The sequence below is a fragment of the Argiope bruennichi genome, chromosome 10, assembly GCF_947563725.1.
Source record: "Argiope bruennichi chromosome 10, qqArgBrue1.1, whole genome shotgun sequence".
NCBI classification, from domain to species: domain Eukaryota; kingdom Metazoa; phylum Arthropoda; class Arachnida; order Araneae; family Araneidae; genus Argiope; species Argiope bruennichi.
Genome location: NC_079160.1, coordinates 98,231,311 through 98,251,866, shown reverse-complemented (window position 1 = coordinate 98,251,866; position 20,556 = coordinate 98,231,311). Strand labels below are relative to the sequence as shown.

At 31.2% G+C, this 20,556-nt stretch overlaps 1 protein-coding gene across 1 annotated transcript in view; it reads right to left on the bottom strand.

The window, feature by feature from the left end:
• The window catches only part of LOC129988270 (peroxidase-like), a 48,874-nt gene extending 28,722 nt beyond the window's left edge, over positions 1 to 20,152 (bottom strand). The window contains exons 1-4 of the mRNA XM_056096457.1: positions 20,063 to 20,152; positions 8,001 to 8,050; positions 4,488 to 4,548; positions 450 to 646 (exon numbers count right to left, since the gene is read on the bottom strand). Coding sequence (XP_055952432.1) covers positions 450 to 646; positions 4,488 to 4,548; positions 8,001 to 8,050; positions 20,063 to 20,097 — 343 coding nt within the window. The 5' untranslated portion in view covers positions 20,098 to 20,152. The remainder of the gene's footprint in view (positions 1 to 449; positions 647 to 4,487; positions 4,549 to 8,000; positions 8,051 to 20,062) is intronic.
• Between the last annotated feature and the right edge of the window lie 404 nt (positions 20,153 to 20,556).

Sequence of the window (20,556 nt, the reverse complement as noted above, 5' to 3'; positions counted from 1 at the left end):
TCTCTTCAATAAAACCTTCAATAAGTTGTATTTCGAATTCTCAACTCACCGAGGGCCGCGGTGGCTTGGTGGTAAGGTCTCGGCTTAGGAACCGGAGGGTTTCAGGTTCAAGACCCGATTCCACCGAAGAACTTGTAAGGGGGTCTGTTGCACGGTAAATCCGTCATGACCAAGCGTCCTCCCGCTGGTGTGATGTGGAGAGAGGGGTGCCAGCTCAGGTGTCGTCCTCGTCATCTGACCATGGTTCAAAGTTACGAGGTCAGTCCCAAAATAGCCCTAGTGTTGCTTCAAATGGGACGTTAATATAACTAAACCAAATCTCAACTCACCGGGTGAAGATTGCAGTGAATTTTACCTACTGTTTTGAATTTCATTGATGTTTAAACTCGCAAGAATAATTCTGTGAAAAAAAAATGTTGACTTAACTACCCATTCCTTATCTATATTACCTTCGTAAGATGCTGGAACATATCTTAAGTAGCACTCATTGACTATACCCCATGTCGGATGATTCAAATTGTTACAGCTTCCGTCTATCGTTCTGTATGGGTCAGAAGGATCACATGATGTGATTTGGCCACTCTCACAGTGATAGAGTTCTTTTGGTATTGAGACATCAAATTTCCAGAGTTCATCTGTTTTATTTCTGTTTGGAAAAAATAGATAATTTAAGAAATAAAATAAAGAAATATTTATCAAAGTTTGAATTCATTTCCTTTCTAAATTTTAAGAACTATTGATAATGGAAAAGCGACACTCCTGGACTACATATTTCCCATTTAATATCAATTCGGCGACAGCTGTACTCATAAAATATACATCTAGGTATAGTAAAGTGGCAATGCACATACAATGAGAAGAGCGAGAGAAGGCTTATAGTCTGACTTTCTTTTAAAATTTGAATTCTTACCTCGAAATCTTTAATATATTAAGGGTAAATGTCAACAACAATATTTCAGCATATCATACATTTAATACTTAAAACTGTTTTCTGAAAATCAATGTTAGAAATACAATCAATAAAATGCCACTTTGTTTAATCACTATTTCAACATACTAAGACCTTTTCTTGTTTCTCTTATATGGTGTATAAATAAATTTTATCCTGAAGTGGAGGACTCCTTTTGCTGCAATGATGGAAATGCATGTTTGAACTAAGTTTTTAACCAATTGTTGGAATGTTCCCTCAGAAAATACACAGCATTCTTGTAAAAGAAAAGCCTTGGTATATTCTGTCACTACTCTTGGACAATAAGAGAATACTGCGAACTCTTATCTCAAATTTCAAATCCTCTCATAGTGATACCCAATATGTTAATCGTTAAAGCATACACTGTACAGAATTAATTTGTAAACACCAATTTTTAATCAGAGGATTTATCTATTTAGAATCGAATTTCTGTTCTATAGAAAATTAACGGAACTTACCATAAGATTTTTACAATAAATTTTGTGCAATATCTACTGAAACATTTCAAAAATTATGGAGCAATACTACAAATCTGTAGCATTGCTTACATGTTTCGCTAGTTAAGAGTGATGGGGTGGAATTTATACATAACTCTAATGAATGCTGAATGAGCACAGGACCAATGACGTCTGGCCTTAGCGATAAATTTGGGACTGTTTGGCCACATGCTAACAAATTTGACAATTTTGGTTACAAAAATAAAGGTTCCCGAATATTCGAGAATTTCAGTGATATCTCAATTAGGATTCGAGTTACGTCATGTGTCTTAAAGCATTCGATGACCTCCAGAGTGTCAGAAATGCCGAGGAGCACAGACGGGGGTACTGGCTGAGTGAATTTCTTCTTTAAACTGTTGACCTCCAGCGAGTTCTTACTAAGAGCTTTGTGCTGCTGGAATTGTTTATAGCGATTTGCTGCTTGTGTGTTGTTAATTTGTGCAACTCTGTTATGTGTGCATTTCGGCTGTGTTTAGTTACCTGTGTTCCGTGTAGTCTAAACCGTCTTTATCCATTATTGAGCCTGTTGTACATTTCACGCACACCTACCAGGCGGATTTTTCCGTAACAATAATTTTTTTCATGGAGTAGCAGGCTTCATTGCAGCTAAAAGGCCAACCCCTCACTTCATATTAGTAATTCATGCATCTAAAGGATAAGGAAAAACGTTAACGTTTTAAGATGTCTTAAATAACATAGAATATGTTATATATGAAGGTTAATGTAACAATTATAAAGTTAGCGTAGTGTTATGTAATGTCGCAATGATAATGTTCATGCAATTAAAGTAAATAACATATTAAAATTCACAGTTAATTATGATATATAATTTAAATTGGGAACATAATTTATAAATTTTGAGGGTGAATTAGAATATTTAAAGTTTTAATACGTTTAAGTGTAACTATTCGATAGTTGAAAAATATCATTTTGTTTCAAATCTTTCATCATTTAACTTGTCTTAGAGAGTAAGCGAAATTCATCTCCCATCAGTACCGATATCTTTCTGAATTTCAAAGCTTTTGAATTGAACTTTTTTATTTAATCTCCCTTATATATATTACTTTGAAATTTTGAAAGAAAAGAGTTATGGTTTATACACACTATTAAAAATTAATTGCCATAAATACTCATATTCCCATGAAAACTCAAAGAATTTACATTGAGTTTTGATATAATTCTTCAATAAAATATTGTACCGTATTTTGTAAATTATATATAATTTGGCTGAAAATTTTTAAAGCTATAAGAAAAAAAACCCCCATGTTTTCAGGAATATAGCTCTTTGCTGTCATTGTTCAATTTTTAGATTTCAATTAAAGAAATGAACCAAAGTCTGAGTTCACCTTTGAGGGAGGGCTCCCTAAACACAATCATAACCTAATTTTTGCTATAAATTGTGAGTTCAGGCATATTCTTTAAGTGCTCTAATTTCAGAAATAGGTTTTCTTGCTTTATTGGAGAAATAAAAAAAAAATCGTGAATACCGAATTTTCTGGCATTTTTGATGGTACAGTGTGCAATCATTTCCTTATTTTATTATTTTACTAGCCGCCTTTGGCGACCAGCCGGTTCGCCAATCTTAATGTTCGTTAAAATTTTAATAATTAAATATTTTATGCAAATCCTACTTTAATAGCTTCTTCATCAAAATATTTTAAAACTTCAAATTTTGATATATAATTCACTCATAATATTATAAACGCCTTCAGTCATAACGTAATATGCATCTCTCTAATTTTCTGTTAGTTCCCGTAGAATTTATACTATAAATTAAAGTGGAAAGGATTAATCTGCAATTAATAAAATAATATTTTTTACTGAAACAAAGTACTTTTTTGTAATATGATTACTGAAAACAGTCACTGAGCGTTTAAACTTTATGGGCACTAAAGAATATCTTTCCTAATTTATGTAATATTTCAAGAATTTGACAACAAAATATTCTCAGATTCATCATGACCAGAACGATTAATTAACAATGTTTAATTTTAAATGCATCAAAGACTAAGAAAATAAAACGAATCGTTTAAAATAATCTTTTGAAAACAGGTTAAAAAAAACTACTTAAAAACGATGTACTTAAAACTATAAGCGTATACAAAAAATATATAACTAACATAAATACAATTTAATTACAAAAACATGCAACTAACCTAAAAATAATTTAAATCATCCGTTGATAATGGTTGTCATGTCAACAATCAGAACACAATGCGCATGCTTGAATTTTCAACGCCAGTTACGGAACGCGAATGCTTGAGTTTTTCTACGCCAGTTGGGGTAACGCTATGCAGATTAGAAATTTTTAATTTCTTTTATTCTGTTTTATTTTAATTCAAAAGTACTTAAGAATGAATCTGAAAGATCGATTCATTAACAATGTTTAATTTTAAATGCATCAAACATTAAGAAAATAAATAGAATAGTTTCAAATAATCAGCCGAAAAATCTTAAGCCTAGCCTCATGACTGTTGGGGGAAAAAAACTGAAGCCGTACTCATTTGGCGGTGGAGAAAATGAAAAGATTTTTTGGCGGGAAAGTTAGTTTTTAATTAATAATTAAAATTCTAATTAAAAATTCAGAAAAGGGCTATCCTATCTTTTAAGTTAGATCAAACTGCACACGGTGTGCAAATTTGATTAAAATCGGTTAAGTAGTTTAGGAGTCTTTCGCGGACAAACAACGTGACACGTAATTTATATATATTAAGATTATTGTTGAGGGATAATAATAACTTGTATTTTAAAATTTGTGATTAGCTATATGAAATAAAACATTTTATAACTAAAAAAATCATTGAAAGGAATCCCTATTCTTTAAAAAGCTAAATTATTAGATCGTTACATTTTCTATTTAGACGCAGGTAACTTTAGTTAAATAATAAATGTTTTTCTTAGTTGAGAATAGATAAAAATCAAACTCTAAATCAAATATTAAATGTACAGTATTTGTTATTTGGCCTGCCAACATAAGTAAAAAAAAAATCTAATGAAAGAAATTTTCTGTGTTAACTTACACTGTATCATTCAATGACTTAGAATCATTAACTTCTGAGTTTCTTTCAGGCTGTTCATATGCTGCAAATATAAAGCAGAAAAATTAACTTCCCATTTGAATAGCTTTTTAAGAGATTCACTCGGAGCAAATGTATATTAGAAAATAAACCTTGCAAATAAAGCGAATTAAGTTCTTTGAATAGATGAATAAAGCGATAAAAAACTGAATTTTGCAAACACCTTATTGATTTGGAACAAGCATGAAGTGAAAATTTTCATTTTTACTTCTTTATGTCACATTATACTTTGATGAAAAAGAAATGAATAATGTTATAAAATGAGCAATTCTATGAATAAGAAAAGACCAATTCGATAAAATCAGCAATTATATAAAATGCAAGTAACATAATGATCTAACTAATACTCTTCCAATTGCCTTTATAAATACTACAAAGTATTTATTATTACGTAATTCCTTAATAAATTGATATCAAAAACTCTAGCCCACTTTTCGTGAATTGTATCAAATCAAATCAAAATTTTTAAATTTATCATTCGATTTCATTGGAAAACAAAGCAATTAGAAATGTGAAATGCGAAAAAATATAATTTTGTAATTCACAGGACAAAACAATAAAGGCTATATCATTTTATGGAATTTACAAAAAAGTTAATGTTCCCATATTTTCTTATATTTATAATTAATAAATCTATCAGAACTTATTTTTTCCTGTTTGTAGCTCGTTTTTACATAGCTTGTAAAATATCATTGTTTTTAATTTAAATATTAGGAACCTATTATTTTTTGACGATTATAATACTTTCTCCATACTTCGCATATAAGAAAGTAAAAAAAATGGTCCGGTTAAAATAAAGTTAGTACAATATGATAGAAAATAAAACAATGCAAAAGGTACTACTTTTAATTATTTTGTTTAATTAAATGTATTTAATGACATTTAAATACATTTCTCAAGATGGAAATGCAGAATTGTTGAAAAATATTTTCTTTATAATTTCGTATTGCTAATAACTTAAAAATCTGTTCAACGAACAAATTCAGAATTGCAAATGATAATTACACTAAATTATTTAAAATATCCAGCTTCAGTTTAGTTATATTGACGTGACGTTTTAGAGCAACACTAAGGCTATTTTTGGACCGACATCGTAATTTTGAACCAGGCCACCGCGGTCTTTTAAACATCTAGCATCTTTTATTATTTAAACTAAATGTGAGATAATATTCCTTTCTACACGCATCATTAAATAGTAACAAGTTAAATTTTGTATTAAAAGGGGTTATAGTTATAGATTTTATTTCAGTAATTCTATCTTTTGTTATTTTAGTATATTTGGCTTTATGTTGAAAATATGTATATAAGTTGTTCAATAATGAATATTAATTGCATTCATATCTAAAAGCAATGCTACTTCGATGCGAAAAAGAGGTTTCGTGTACTTCGATAAAAGAATGTTATTTTCATCATTTAAATTTATTTTACCAATTAGAAACAAAAATATTTGCTCTCGTTGTAAATGCTTTCATTTCCTTTTTCTTCTAGAATTTAGAATGATTTTCATAGTCCCAGATTACCCTTTTGTTCACCCTAGTTTCTTTACTTTTGGTAATATTTCCCCGTTTATACTGTCGGCTCTATTTCATCAATTGTTCTGTGCAGGTAGTTATTTCAAATATATTAAGAAATGTGACAATATTGACAACTACAGTGAATATTTGGTGCATGTTTAAGAAAATGCATTTACATAATTAAATTTTAACATTTTTTTAAAAACTTTTTCTTTCATTTTACCTGGGTCTCCTCTTCTCCTCTCCGCATCTCCTCGGGGAGTAGAAATGATTGTTGGTATGACTTACCTCCACTCCTAAGACGGGTCATATCTCTTGTGAGAGAGATTTCTGGGTCCTACTTTTAGTTACTGGGGTGATAATGTCGTAACTATTGTTTAAATTTGCCTTGATACTTAAACATAATGGAGAAAGTTCTCTTATGATTACTTTTTACTTTTTCTATACGAAACATATAAATAGAAATTAATGCATTCATCATCATATGTTATCTTTATATTTTAACTATTCTGCATGTCTTAGATCTTTCTGAGTCAGAAAAACACGAAATCAGAATCATATTTCGCTTACGTGTCTATGAACTTATGTTAAATTAAATCTAAAACGTTATGAACTAGACTTAAGGAATTTAAAATGTGTAGATTCTTGTGAAATACTGAAAAAAAAAACGAACCATCTTTTCTCTGTGGGATGACTACAAAATGTAAAAAAACTAGATCAGTAAAAAGTGGAACACGAATTAAACACTTAATGTGTAGGTATTTATCAAATTTTAAATGAAATCTACCAATGAATTGACCATTATTCAAGTTTTTTATCCGCGTTCATATAAGCATGTTAACGCAAAAAATACAACGAATTAGATTAATGATATTTGTTATTTGATATAATGACTAAAGCTGTAGTTCTGCTCCAAATTTTGGCTTCAATCGGTCACGAAAAAATGTATAAAAGAATGCTCACTTCAGTATCTATACTACAAAGAACGGAACGCTCATATGTGGAACACTGTAAATAAAATCTAAGTACTCTTGCTCTTCACAACTTTATCCAATATCCACAATTTTTACATTCGTCTAAGAGAAATAACTTTATTAGGAAGTATCTTATGAAGTTTCGGAAAAAATAAAATCTTAGTACAATTGGCAATCACAACTTTGTAGAGTGTCCATAATATTTATGTTGGTTGAGTAGGGGTAAGTCAACCATCTAACTCTCCGACCCGCCCTAAGGCACACGGATTTAAACCATAAAACTGAATGACCAGACCGCCGCAACAGCAATTGGCGGGAACTGTGGTTGAGTCCTAAGGGCCGTCACCGGCCACGGTACAACCCTCCCCGAAGGAAGTACGTCCCATCATCGATGGGAGGAGCCAGATCCCCCACCTATTAGTGTACCCTCCAGGGTGGCGAGATCCAACCACCATGCCGGAAGCATCTCATCCTCATTCCGAGGTGCCCCCCGAGGGACCGTTGAGTACGGGTAAGACTTTTATTAGTAAGAATTTTAGAAAGTTTCATAAAGTTTAAATCTGAGTACAATTGAACTTCATAGCCTTGTCCAATGCTTACAATTTTTATGTAACTTGAGGGCTTAGAAGGAAAAACTCCATTATTTGAAAGTATGTTAGAATATTTCGATGAGACGACTGTCTGGCTTACTTCCCGAAGTTGTATTGTATCATTTGCAAAAGATACAAGATTTGTCGGTTTATAAAGTGGGGCTGCTAAGAGTTATAACGAAAAGGGGGACTTATTAGGATGCACTATACAAGATACGAAACAGTCATAACAGCCACCTCTATAACTTTTTTCAGCCCATCTGCAGGTTTTTTTTCCATTGAAACTATTTATTGCTTCTTAATACTTACTTGATGGAATGTAATGAAAGAAACAATTCAGATAATGAAAAAGTGTTCATAAATTTACTAAAGTTTCACCTAAAATTAAATCAGGATCCAATTCAGCAATCAGAAAGAGTATGAAAATCCTGAAAAGAAAAGCAATGTGATCATAAGACAATATTTAATTACCATAGACTTTTATTTAATTTTTAAAAAATTATATATATGTAAGAAAGTAGCTTTGGAATTGGTTTTCTATAGAATTTTCTAATGCACTAGAGTTCTGATTGTCTGCATAGTTCAGCTAATACGCTGGCGATATAATATTTCAAAACTTCCAAAATTTAGTCATAAATTATTTTCCCAATTCTAATTTGGATCTCATGAGTGAGGTGCCATCTATTGGGCAATTTGAGAGAAATTTATTGCAAAATTTCATAATAATTAAATTAACCATCCTTGACGGATATTTCAGACTAAAGAGAAGAGAATAATAAGAATAAAAACTAATAATACGCTTTTATTATCATTTTAAGAAACATAAAGGAATTTTTTTATTATAAATCTGATAGGGGAAACATAATTCATAAGAATATAAGGCACTGAAATTCATACAGCAAGGACTTTAAGCATTAACGAATATTACGATGAAAAAATCCTACATACTTGTTGAAAATAAAAATAGAATGGTTGCCTCAGAGTGCAGGAGTTGAGTATCTACATCAAAAACTCACACTTTTGTGACTTCCTTGACCAAAACGTTTTAGATAAATAAAATTTGCCATTAGAAACTTATTATATGCTTTTTCTCATTTTTTTAATTTAAAATTTGAATTTTATCTAATAGCTTTTTTTGATGAAAATAACTAACTGCAGATAAACATATTTATCAAATGATATTTGATATTTGAGAATATTATAGCATTCACAAAAATTTAAATATGCATAGCATTTTATGTTCGATTTATCATTGAAAGAATGCACACATGGTTTAAGTTTCAATTGTTATTTAATATAAACTCCCCAGTTAGGCATTTGATAGAAAAAATACTTAATTTGTAGAAAAGAAAATCAGAGAAAAGTTTAAAAAAACACTATGCTCATTTTAATGGTATAATGATTAAATAATAAAATAATTTACACATAATTAAGTATTTATACGAAAATAAGAAAGACAAGTATCGGAATACAATGTAAGGTTTTCTTTCTTAACTATTTAAATTTCGTAAGAGAGAGAAATAGTTGATTGCAGGATAATAATAATATTATTTTCATTAACGCTTTTCACTGCTATTTCTTTCACAGAATTATAAAAACATGCCACCTGCAATTACTTCAAAGTTTTCTAAATTATATTATATTGCATAGAGATATCTAAATAGATTTAGAAAATCATATTCTGTAACAGGGTTCTATTAGATAAACAACATTTCGAATGCTACTCTTTTTTCAGTTATTATTTATTTAATCTTATGTTATTTACATAAGTAATATTATGCTCTTTACTAAAAATTTGCCACCTACAATTACTTCAAAGATTTCTAAATTATCACTGTAATGCATATGAATATCTAATGGAATACTTAGAAAGGGATATTCTGTCACAGATTCCTATTAGATAAGCAACATTTCGAATGCAACTCTTTTTTAAGTTATTACTCATTTAACTTATTAATTACTTATTTATGACGTATTATAACTTTAAACGAGCAATTTTTGTATATATATATATATATATATATATATATATATATATATATATATATATATATATATATATATATATATATATATATATATATATATATATATATATATATATATATATATATATATATATATATATATATATATATATACAGGGTGATTAAAATTAAATTTTAAGTTTCAAAACGCTATAAAAAAAGAACCACTGACGAGAATGACGTCAAAGTTGAACGGCCTGTTATTGAAGAAGGCGGAAAGCGTATGGCAGAAGAAAAAATTTAGTTTCATATTTTAGAAACAGATGGCGCTGTAAGCGGCTGAAGATGTAAATTAAAATACCTGTCATGCACACGACACATTTCAGTGTTATAAAATAGCGAGGTACATGGCTGTTCCTCATTTCGCGTCTCAGACGTTCGCCATGGGTGTCTCACTGCAGGACCGAGCGCTGCTGGTAAAGCTGTATTACAAGAAAGATGATTGTGCAAAAGTAGCTCTGCAAAAGTTCAGGACACTGAAGGGTATAAAAGAAGGCGTTGGTCCAATGAGTGTCGTGGGTCTGAAGAAAATGATGCAAAAATTCGAAACGACAGGTTTGTTTGATGTGCAATCTGGTAGAGGGAGAAAACGAATGCATTCGACGGTAGTTTAAGAAGTGGCCACAGCATTACAAGAGGGGTCGGCCGGTGGTGTGCAACCGTCAGTGCACGAGGAATTGTCCGAACATTGGACATACCTACGAGCACGGTGCTGAAAATAGTAAGAAACATCCTGCAACGCTATCATACAAAATTGGCTATGTGCAGGAGTTGCTTTCGTCTGATTTGCCAGCAAGGGCGTAAGAATTTCTTGCTTGCATGGAAGTGGATAATGAATCGCCGTGGGAAATTTTGTGGACAGATGGAGTCCATTTCCATCTGACAGGGTACGTCAATACCCAGAATTCTCGAATATGGGCAACCGAAATTCCACTGGCTACGCACCCCGCACCACTTCATCCTGAAAAGGTCACGGTGCGGTGAGGCTTTACGGCATCATTCATCCCACAGCCATATTTTTTCGAGCAGACGGGTGCTTCCGGTCCTGTTACCGCTACCGTCACTGGTCATCGCTATGCTTATCTTTTGCGCAACCACGTCATTCCAGCTCTACAACAGCGTGGATGTGTGGATGGAATCATTTTTATGCAAGATGGCGCTCCCGTGCACATCCCGTGAAGCAGCTGCTGAGGCGCCATTTCGGAAGTGCTCGAATTATCAGCGGTCATTTCCTTACAGCCTGGCCATCCCGATCACCTGATTTTACTCTGTGTGACTTCTGGCTGTGGGGTTATCTGAAAAATGTTGTGTTCCGTGCTCCAATTGCAAATTTAGCGGTATTAATGACATGCATTTCGCAACACATTCTGAACATCACCCCGGAGACACTGCGATCTGTTGTGGAACATGCTGTTTGTCACTTTCAACTAGTTACACACAACAGTGGACACCATATGCAACATGTTTTGCCCCAGTCTCGCTATATTTCCGGACTTCATTGGCGAATGGTTCTTATGCGGTATGTCGCCGCAAAACTCTTGAAACCGATTTGTCCCTTTCGATGTGATATGTACAGTCATGCAAATAAAACTACTCAACAACTCTAATTTGTCAATGCGTTTTAATGTGTAACTTACACCTTTGCCGTTGTTTTACGAATCATTTCTCATTTCTCGTCATGATTCTGCCGCTTACAGCGCCATCTGTTGCTAAAATTGAAAATAAAATTTTTCTTCTGCCATACGTTTTACTCCGCGATTTTACACACAAAAACATTTTTATAACAAACTATTCGAAAGCGTATATTCAACTTCCTCTTCGAAACATAGGCTGTGTAGCATAGTGCTCAGAACAACCTGAATGTAGCGGGTCGTTGTTTCGGTTCGAGTTGTACTTTTTACTTTATTTTTTTTTTTACTTATGTATTTATATTTAATATTTTTGATTTTTAAGATTATCTATATAGGTGCCTTTCCTGAAAAAGAAAAATTGAAACCCTATTTTATACCCAAAAAGGCATTTTTTTATAACTAACTATTAAAACTTTTTCCTATTTACTCTCATGCTGACAATGCCGTATAGCGCCATCCGGGACACTATTTCACCACAATAAAAATAAGTTTAAGTTCGAATATAAAAGTAATGATGGAAGAATTGTAAAATAAACACTGTAATACAGCAGAACGTTTCGAATATATGTTAAATTAGGTGCATTCGTGATAATTTTTATTTAAAGAATCAATTCATATGTATGAAAGATCGAAAAATATTCATATGTAACCAGTATGTAATTCGTATCTAAATATTTTCTCCTGAAAAAACACGATTTTATAAATAATTAATTAAATAAAAAATAATAAATAATTAAATAAATGCCAAAAATTCCGAATATTCATAATTGAATGAAATACTTATTTTAAAACAAATAACCATTTGAAAAATCGTTTTCACGAAAATGCATTCATTGTACCGATATTTTTTTAATACTTTGCCAGTAAAACAAAAATGAAATGAAAGAAAATTTACAAACATTTTTACAGATCACTTTAGAATAAAGACTAAATGATTAAGAGTTTCGAGAAAAATATTTTGTTCTCAATTTAGAAGTTATTCAATTAATATCAAAATCTAAGCGATTGTGTCGTCGTTTAAAATATTTTTGAAATATTTTCTCTAAGTTTACCTCTAATATTTATTATCAATACGTTTATTACTCAATTGTTAAGGAATGATTTAATTTAGAATATAAAAGTATTGGTTATTGGTTAACAATTTTTATTTTGCTTTCTTTTAAATGAAATGTTAATATTATGTTCTTTCTTTTCACTTCAAACTAAAATGTTTATCTTTTCTTCAAGTCAACAATTGTTCTTAGAAAATCCTATCAGAAAATCGCAGTACATGTTTCTTTTAATGCCCCTTCAAACAATTTGATTAGAAGAAGAAAAAACAAAAACAAACATTGCCATCGGCAGAAACATTCTTATAGTTGCATTCTGAGAAAAGGGGACATAAACATTGTTTTATTAAATTTTATGGCTGACTGTGCGTAATTTGAAAAGTTCAATATGAAAAATATATTGAAAAATGTTTAGATGTTATTGAAAATACTTCTAAAATACATAAAAGGAATGAGAGCAAACAAAGAAGAACAAATGTTTATAAAAATAATTAATTCCTATGGGAAAGGCTTTCGAAAATTATCTCATTTCCAAAATTTGTACTTAATAAGATCAATATGACAGAAAGAGGTATTTCAAAATCACCCATATATTTGTTAGAGATTTTGTGTTTTACTTTTCGCATAATTACTTTTGATAATACCTTTGCCTGTCTGTGAAAGATGGAACGCAAGTGCACAAAAATTGAAGTGATGTAAGTAGGGATTGCAATATCTGATCAAAAGTTCAATACTGGTATTCGGAATTTTTTAGATCTTAATAAGGGATACCGGTTTCGATACCGGTAGTAGAAATGTTAGAAAAAGAAAGAAAACACAGGTGTTTCTTTGTTTTATTTGTCAGTTTTATTAGAGAGTGTAAATATCACAAAAAATAATTTGTAACTTATAAATTAGAACAGTTTATAAAGAATCACAAAAAAGTAAAGGAACATCTTATTTATTTAAATCACAAAAAAGTGTAAATATCACTGTTCAGTCTCTGGTAATATCACACGTTTTTGAAATGTGATCTTAAAAAACATAATGCATCCATTGTACTGCCATTAAACCTGGAACGTCATTTTGTGCAAAAATGACTAGCTGTCGAAAACGCTCTTTCGCATCTACGCTAATTGGTGGTACTGTTAGCAATGCGCGATGTACTTTTTCCACGTATTTACCTCTAAATCTCTCATCTTCAAATAAATCGATTTATCGTCGGATGGTTTTGGATGTAGCAGATTTCTGTATTGTATTTTGGTTTGTTGAAACTTTTTTATTTATCGCTAATTCTAATTTTTATTCAAGAGGCAATTCCTTTTCACTATCGACATTAGTGTCATAATAATCTTCGATAACTGTACCGAATTCTTCTGAATGTGGGTAGGTTTGTGGGTAAAAGAAAAATTAAGAAAATTTACTATAAACTTGATCAGATTTGAATTGGTTAGTCTCTTTTCTTCTTCTACATTTTCATTTTTAAAATTATTATAATTATGTAAATACCGTAAGATATTTTCTATTTCAGTATGCCTTTTTTCTGTACGATTTTTCAATGTAATATGAAATTCTTCAGATAGTGATATGTGTTGTTCTTTCAGTGACTGAAGCATGAAATTTATTGTTGCATTAGCTGTTCATAAATTAGAATCTCTCCGACATAATGCCTCAACAGCCAGTTTTATTAGAAGTAGAGCTGATAAAGTTCTGGATATTAAGTCGAATTCACTATCTGAAAAATTAATTTGCATGTTTAAGTCGATTATTGCTTTTTGGATTGAATTTCTGTTTCAAAAATCGTTCCATCATTAGGAGTAAGCTATTAGGAGTAAAAAAGAATCTAGTAAATACTGAAAAAACGGTATTTAAACTTGTGAATACCGTATTACAAAAGTGTGCAAATGGCTCAAAATACCGGTATTCGGTATCCGGTATACCGGTATTGCAATCCCTAGATGTAAGTCTATGTATAATAGTCATAGCAATAATGTAATCTTGAATGAAATCTATGAAAGGGAAATTTCTGTTATTGATCGTATAGTAACTCAAAAACATAATGAGATGAATCGATAAACACTTTGGATCAAATTCATAATTCTGTTGATAATTTGTTTTTATCTCACTCGCTCTCTCTTTTGTGCCTACGTAATTGCAAAAGTCATAAGTATTTAATTTCGGATTTAATATGTCATAGCACAGATTGATTATCGGATTTTTTTTCGACCTTATGATTCTTGTTCTAAAGATTTAACAACGACAAATAAAATTTGATATGTAATTTTGGTATACCAAAATTATAAAATGTGGAGATTTTCTTCGCAATATGACGACGCTGCAAGCAGACGATATCTTCTTAATAAAATAGAATGTGAACTTGTTTCTAATATATTTTACTGAATTAAGGAAACATATATATTTTGTTTACTAGTTACACTGAGGGAAGAATTTTATTCTTAGGGAAGTTGGTAATTAATGCATTTATCGACAAATTTGGTTTTTAATCTTTGGCAATATAAGTTTCATATATACAAAAAAAAATTTGGAACAGTATAATTATATCCAAATTGTATTTTGTTTTGAAAATATTTGATATTTTTGAAAAAGAGTGCCATTATAAAAAATATTAATCAAATCATTTCAACTAAAAACAAGATTGAGTAACTAACATATCGTTAAATATACCGTAAACTCTAAATTACATATCTATGTAAGTTATTTCATTACAATATAAGAACCAAACCAAAAATATAATGCCTCAAATAGGGAAATTCTTTCCTATGCAACTTACAGACGAATTTCGGTGTGGCGTGGTGTGAAGAAGGGGGGGGGGGTGCCAGCTCAGGTGTCGTCCTCGTCATCTGACCACGGTTCAAAATTACAAGGTCCGTCCCAAAATAGCCCTAATGTTGCTTTTTAGTTAATATAACTAAACCAAACCAAACCAAACTACAGACGAATTTCAAGTTTGTTCGCTAGTTGTAAAGAAACGAAGTATAGAAAACGAACATTCTGTTACCAACATATTGACTGATATATATACAGAATGAAATTAATGATATCAGGCGCACCAAATATAATTTTGGTGATGAGTTGTATACATAAAATCCGTAGATCCTTAATGTAGATTGTGGCAACTAATGGGTTAACATAAAACAATGATTTTTTATATTTTCAGTAAAGTTTTCGAAGCATTGAGGAATATCATATTTTTGAGTTTAAGAAACCAGCACTAGGTAAAAATTACCTGATAAAAGAGACATATTTGCTAAAAATCTTTTAAAGTCGAATATCCCATTTCTCATAAAGTTTATTTGATAAGGTGAAGAGCCCCTTCGAAACTAAGTAAGCACATGATGTCACTTTCTCTAAGTGAACGACTGCCATCACTAAAAGGGCATCCTAAAAGGGACCACCTGATTTCTTAACTAGAGACTAGATGACATTTTCAAAAACTTCTTTTACGAATAGGATTTTTTATCTATGTATTTTCATATTTAGGTATTTCTTTTCAATCGTGTTTTCGACATTTTGCACCGGCATACGGGGTTTTCTATGAATATTTTACGCGGGATTTTGTTCTCGCTATTGTTACTATTATTTTCCTTTCGATTTCCCCCCTTTTATCTATCCATTTTTATAGTTATTTTTTGCTCCAATTTTACATTTAAGCTTTTTCTATAATCAAGTCTTGCCATTTGATTTTGCACATATTTTTTTTTTCTTTCCAGTGCTTGATACAGTTAGATTTTTCTATTATTTGTCTTTGGTTTTAGAACTAATTCTTCACACATTTTTAAAATGCACTGCAATTGCAGATTTCCCGTTTGATACTTTTGCAAAAAGTCACGATTTACTTTTTAATCATGTTTGTTCATTTCTATTGACTGGGAGTCTTCCCAATTCTAGATGTAGGGGTTTGCAGTAGTATCAAAGTAAAATAAACCTGGAACCTCAGTAGCTTTGATAAAATTATTATCTTGAACTCTAGACATTAAATTCCTCCCATACATCTGCTTCACCACTGAACCTTGTTTGTTTTGAAACCTACTGCATCATATATCCTCATGCTCGTTTGCTGTGAAAATTTGGGGAAAGAAGGTGTGTTTTGAAACTTACTGCATCAGATATCCACATGCTCGTTTGATGTGAAAATTTTTGGAGAGAAGTAGGTTTAAGTACACTCATGTCCAAAATTAAGGTCACAAAAATATTTTTCAAAGTAATTCTAAATGGCTAGCAGTAAATTTTAAACAAATTAAATTTTATATATTGTGAAGGACCGTTAACACGATATTAACCTTTGTTGTGGGAAAAAATGTTGTTTAGCATTAGTTTTTGAGGAACTACTGAAATTAGACCGTTCAGGCATTTGGGAATTTTGCCTGCAATTTTGTGAATATTGCATTAAAACAAAAAATTTAACCTGTTTCCAATGAGAATGAGTTCTCATAATCGTTCAGACGACTCCTTGAGATGGAGAGCCGTTGGCAGGCTTGAAGCTGGGCAGTCTCAAGCGGAGGTGGTTCGATGGTTACAAGTAGCACCGAAAGTGGTATCCAGGCTGTGGAATCAATTCCAAACAAGTGGTACTGTAACCAGGACGGCACAGAGCAACGACGCCTGCAGAGGATCGCTATTTGGCATTAAGCGCCATATGCTGATAACGGCTCCTCAACTTGCTCGTTACCTTGATGCTGCGTCTGGAATAAGAATTTCCAGTCAAACAGTATACAGACATCTAGGAAAGAGAGCCCTTTATGCCCGGCGACCAGTTGAGTCGTCCTTTTGTCTGCATCCAATAGAAAAGCCCGGTTGTTGTGGTGCCGAACACATCAGTCTTAGGCACAGCATGAATGGGGACGTGTTCTTTTCAGTGATGAGTCAACATTTACCACACAGAGTGACACTCGTCGAATCTTCATCTGGAGAGAGAGAGGAGCTCGCTATCATCCCTCCTACGTAAAAGAAATCGACATATTTGGTGGCAGAGGAATTCTTGTCTGAGGTGGCATAATGTTGGGCAGTCGCACATCACTGCACGTCTTCGATGGGGGTACTGTCAATACATATCGCTATAGGGATGAGATCCTTGAAGCCTATGTGAGGTTGTTCTGGGGTGTTTTTGGCCCAGACCATGTTTATGGATGAAAACGCGCTTCCACACAGAGTCCAAATCGTTGATGATTTTCTTGCGGAAGAGGGTATTCGACGTATGGACTTACTCTCGAGGTCTCCGTATCTTATTCCTATTGAACATGTTTGGGATGGTCTCGGAAGAGCCATTGCACAGTGTAACCCTCCTTCTAATATCCCCCAAGAGATAGAATGGGCTTTGTTGCCCCAAGCATTTATTAACACCCTCATAAACAGTATGAAATCTCGTTATAAAGCCTGTATAGCAGCGCACGGTGGTCATACACCATATTAGACAAGTTTCTCCCGAGATAAATGCTTTATCTCTGATTCATAATGTAACACTTTTTGATATACCCTGTTTCTTAATTCCTAGTTAAAATCATTTCCATGTTGTTATGTGCCTATGTTCTTTCTTACATTGTAGTGTACCTCTCTGACAAATTTCGTGAATGAATAGTTCACAATGAATAGTTTTTCATTTTTCGCAGATATTATGTTTGTGACCTTAATTTTGGACATGAGTGTACCTTCTTCATCATCTAAATGTGTTTGGAAAGCATTCTATCTACTTTGGAATAACCCTAATTTAGTTGCAACATTATTTCAGTAGATGAGATAAAAATATCTAGATTAAAATTATTATTGATGCATTTCCATTTCATCAATAATTTACAATTGTTTCATTATCCCTTTAACAGTCTTTACATCAAATATTTATTTCCTTTGCCAAGGTGCAATTATTTAAAGTTTAGCAGTTGAAATTAAATTTTCAATAAAAACTGATTCAATACAAAATAGAGAATCCTTATATGTTATACTTTGAGTAAGATAACTTGAATATATATATACTTTTATATATATACTTGGAATAAAATAACTTGAAAGGAATGATTTAATAACTACATTTTTTTTCTATTCTTTAATATGCGAAGTAAAATCTCTAAGTCTGTTTTCTAAAGATACAGTTTTAGTGAATTGATCTATATAAATGAATAATTGATAGATTTATATGGTAAAACACGCCAATCTTGGCAACCCCGCCGCTGTGTCTAGCCACCCCGTTTTCCAAACGGAGGGTCGGGAGAGGGAGCGAGGAGGTAGAGAGAAATCGGTCTGAAACAGAAGAGGAGAATGTGCTTGCTCTGTTAGAGTGTTTGTGTTTCTTTTCGTATTTTTATGTTTTAATTTTGTGCTGTGTCCCGTAACAATTTGTGAATAAAAAAATTGGGACTAATTTTGAAGAGATCACAGCCTCTACCGCTCACACTAAAGAAATCCCACGCAAAAAGGGGTTTTTACAAATATATTTGCTAATAGGCACTTATACGAAACGAATATCCAAGATTATAATGAAACTAAATATATCAAATAAATTAATTATTATGTTAAACGCATATCAAATTAAACTTTCTTATTCTATTTTCTGAAAATTCGCATCAATTCAAGCAAGATTTGAGGCAAAATATTTCGTTATTAGAAATTCATTTTAACAACATTTTTGAAATCGTTACATAATGTTTTTGATATTAGTATATCCATACTAATTAACTATTTTATAATATAAACTAAAAATTGTCCCTGTAAAATAAGCATAGTAATTTTATCGTTTTAACTTCTATTATATACGAAATATTTCATTAAATAAATTTTCACACATTTGCTTTTGTAATATTTATTGTCATCTCTTCTGTGATACAATAAGTATTTCAAAGATTTAACTTTTGACGTTCTTCATTCAACAGAAAAAAAAATTTATATAACAGAAAATATGCAAATATTTAATTTTGAGATAGATAGTTCACGATATTAAAGAGATATTTTTTAATAGAACGCAGTAAACACTAGAAGACAGTATCATAATTTTAACATTAATTGAGATTTTCTTAGAATATACTCCATCTTTTGCAATTTGTTTATTTTCATGTCCAAAATTAGAAATAATTTTTAAATTATTAATTTTCTTTATATCGAAATATATGCAAATTACAATATTAAATTCATTGTTCTCACATAGTATATTAAACTCAATACAATAAAGTATATAAACTCAATCTTGGAAAGTAATGAGTTTAAAAACATGTCCGAATTACTGATTATTATTGAGGGAAGTTACCCACCTTTCCTTAACTCTCTTAGGGTAAACAGTGTGAACGGTCATGATTATTTCTTTCAGTTTCTTTTACCTCATTTTCGGTCATAGTTTTCACTGCTTATAAAAATAACATTTGCAAAAATTTAGCATTTGTAAACAAGATTTTTTTGAGAAAAAAAAAAAAAACCCAAATAAAATCAAATTTGACGAATGCACAAAAGTGAAATAATTTTCTGTTTTTAATTGAGAAATACGGAAGATTCACTACATGCATTATAAGATCCACAGTAACTAACCTAAATCGAGTCTTTTAAGATTTAATTCGCCATTTCTCTAATTAAACAAAGGCAAAACGAACAGCTAAGGTTGGACGAAAGATATAAAATAATTAAAATGTTACAAATTCAGAGTAATAAATATTTACAACAAAAAATTGCTATCGTATGTTGGTTCTAAATTATAAACATCTTAGAATTAGAAATTTATTTCGAATAAAAAAGTTTGAGATAGCAATTAAACTTACCATCTCATCACGGAAGTATTTTTCAGACCTGTCATTATATGAAAACTGAAATCTTAAGAGAACATAACAGAACCAAATAGCAACATGATAAACAAAATGTTTGTGAGTATTTTATTTAAACACCTGAAGTTCATAAAATTTCTATGCAATTTTAAAACACCATAAAATTTGGAGATAAAGAGCATAAAGGTAACATTTATATCTTTTACAAATAAACTTGATGAAGTTTCAAATAAAAGATACTTTACAGAAAGGTTTCATGATAATATTTTGCATAAATGAAAAATATTGTAAACAATGCCATTCAGATTCGAAATATCTAATTCATCTTTGACTTACCCGAAGATATTGACTATAACTCATTTCTTTATAATGCAAGAAATTAAATTATTTATCTAAAATAATCGATCATGGTTCAATTAAATGATTCATTTTAAAATATAACGAACTTTGTGATCGTGTGGTTGGCCGGAATTACTGGTTATTAAATATTT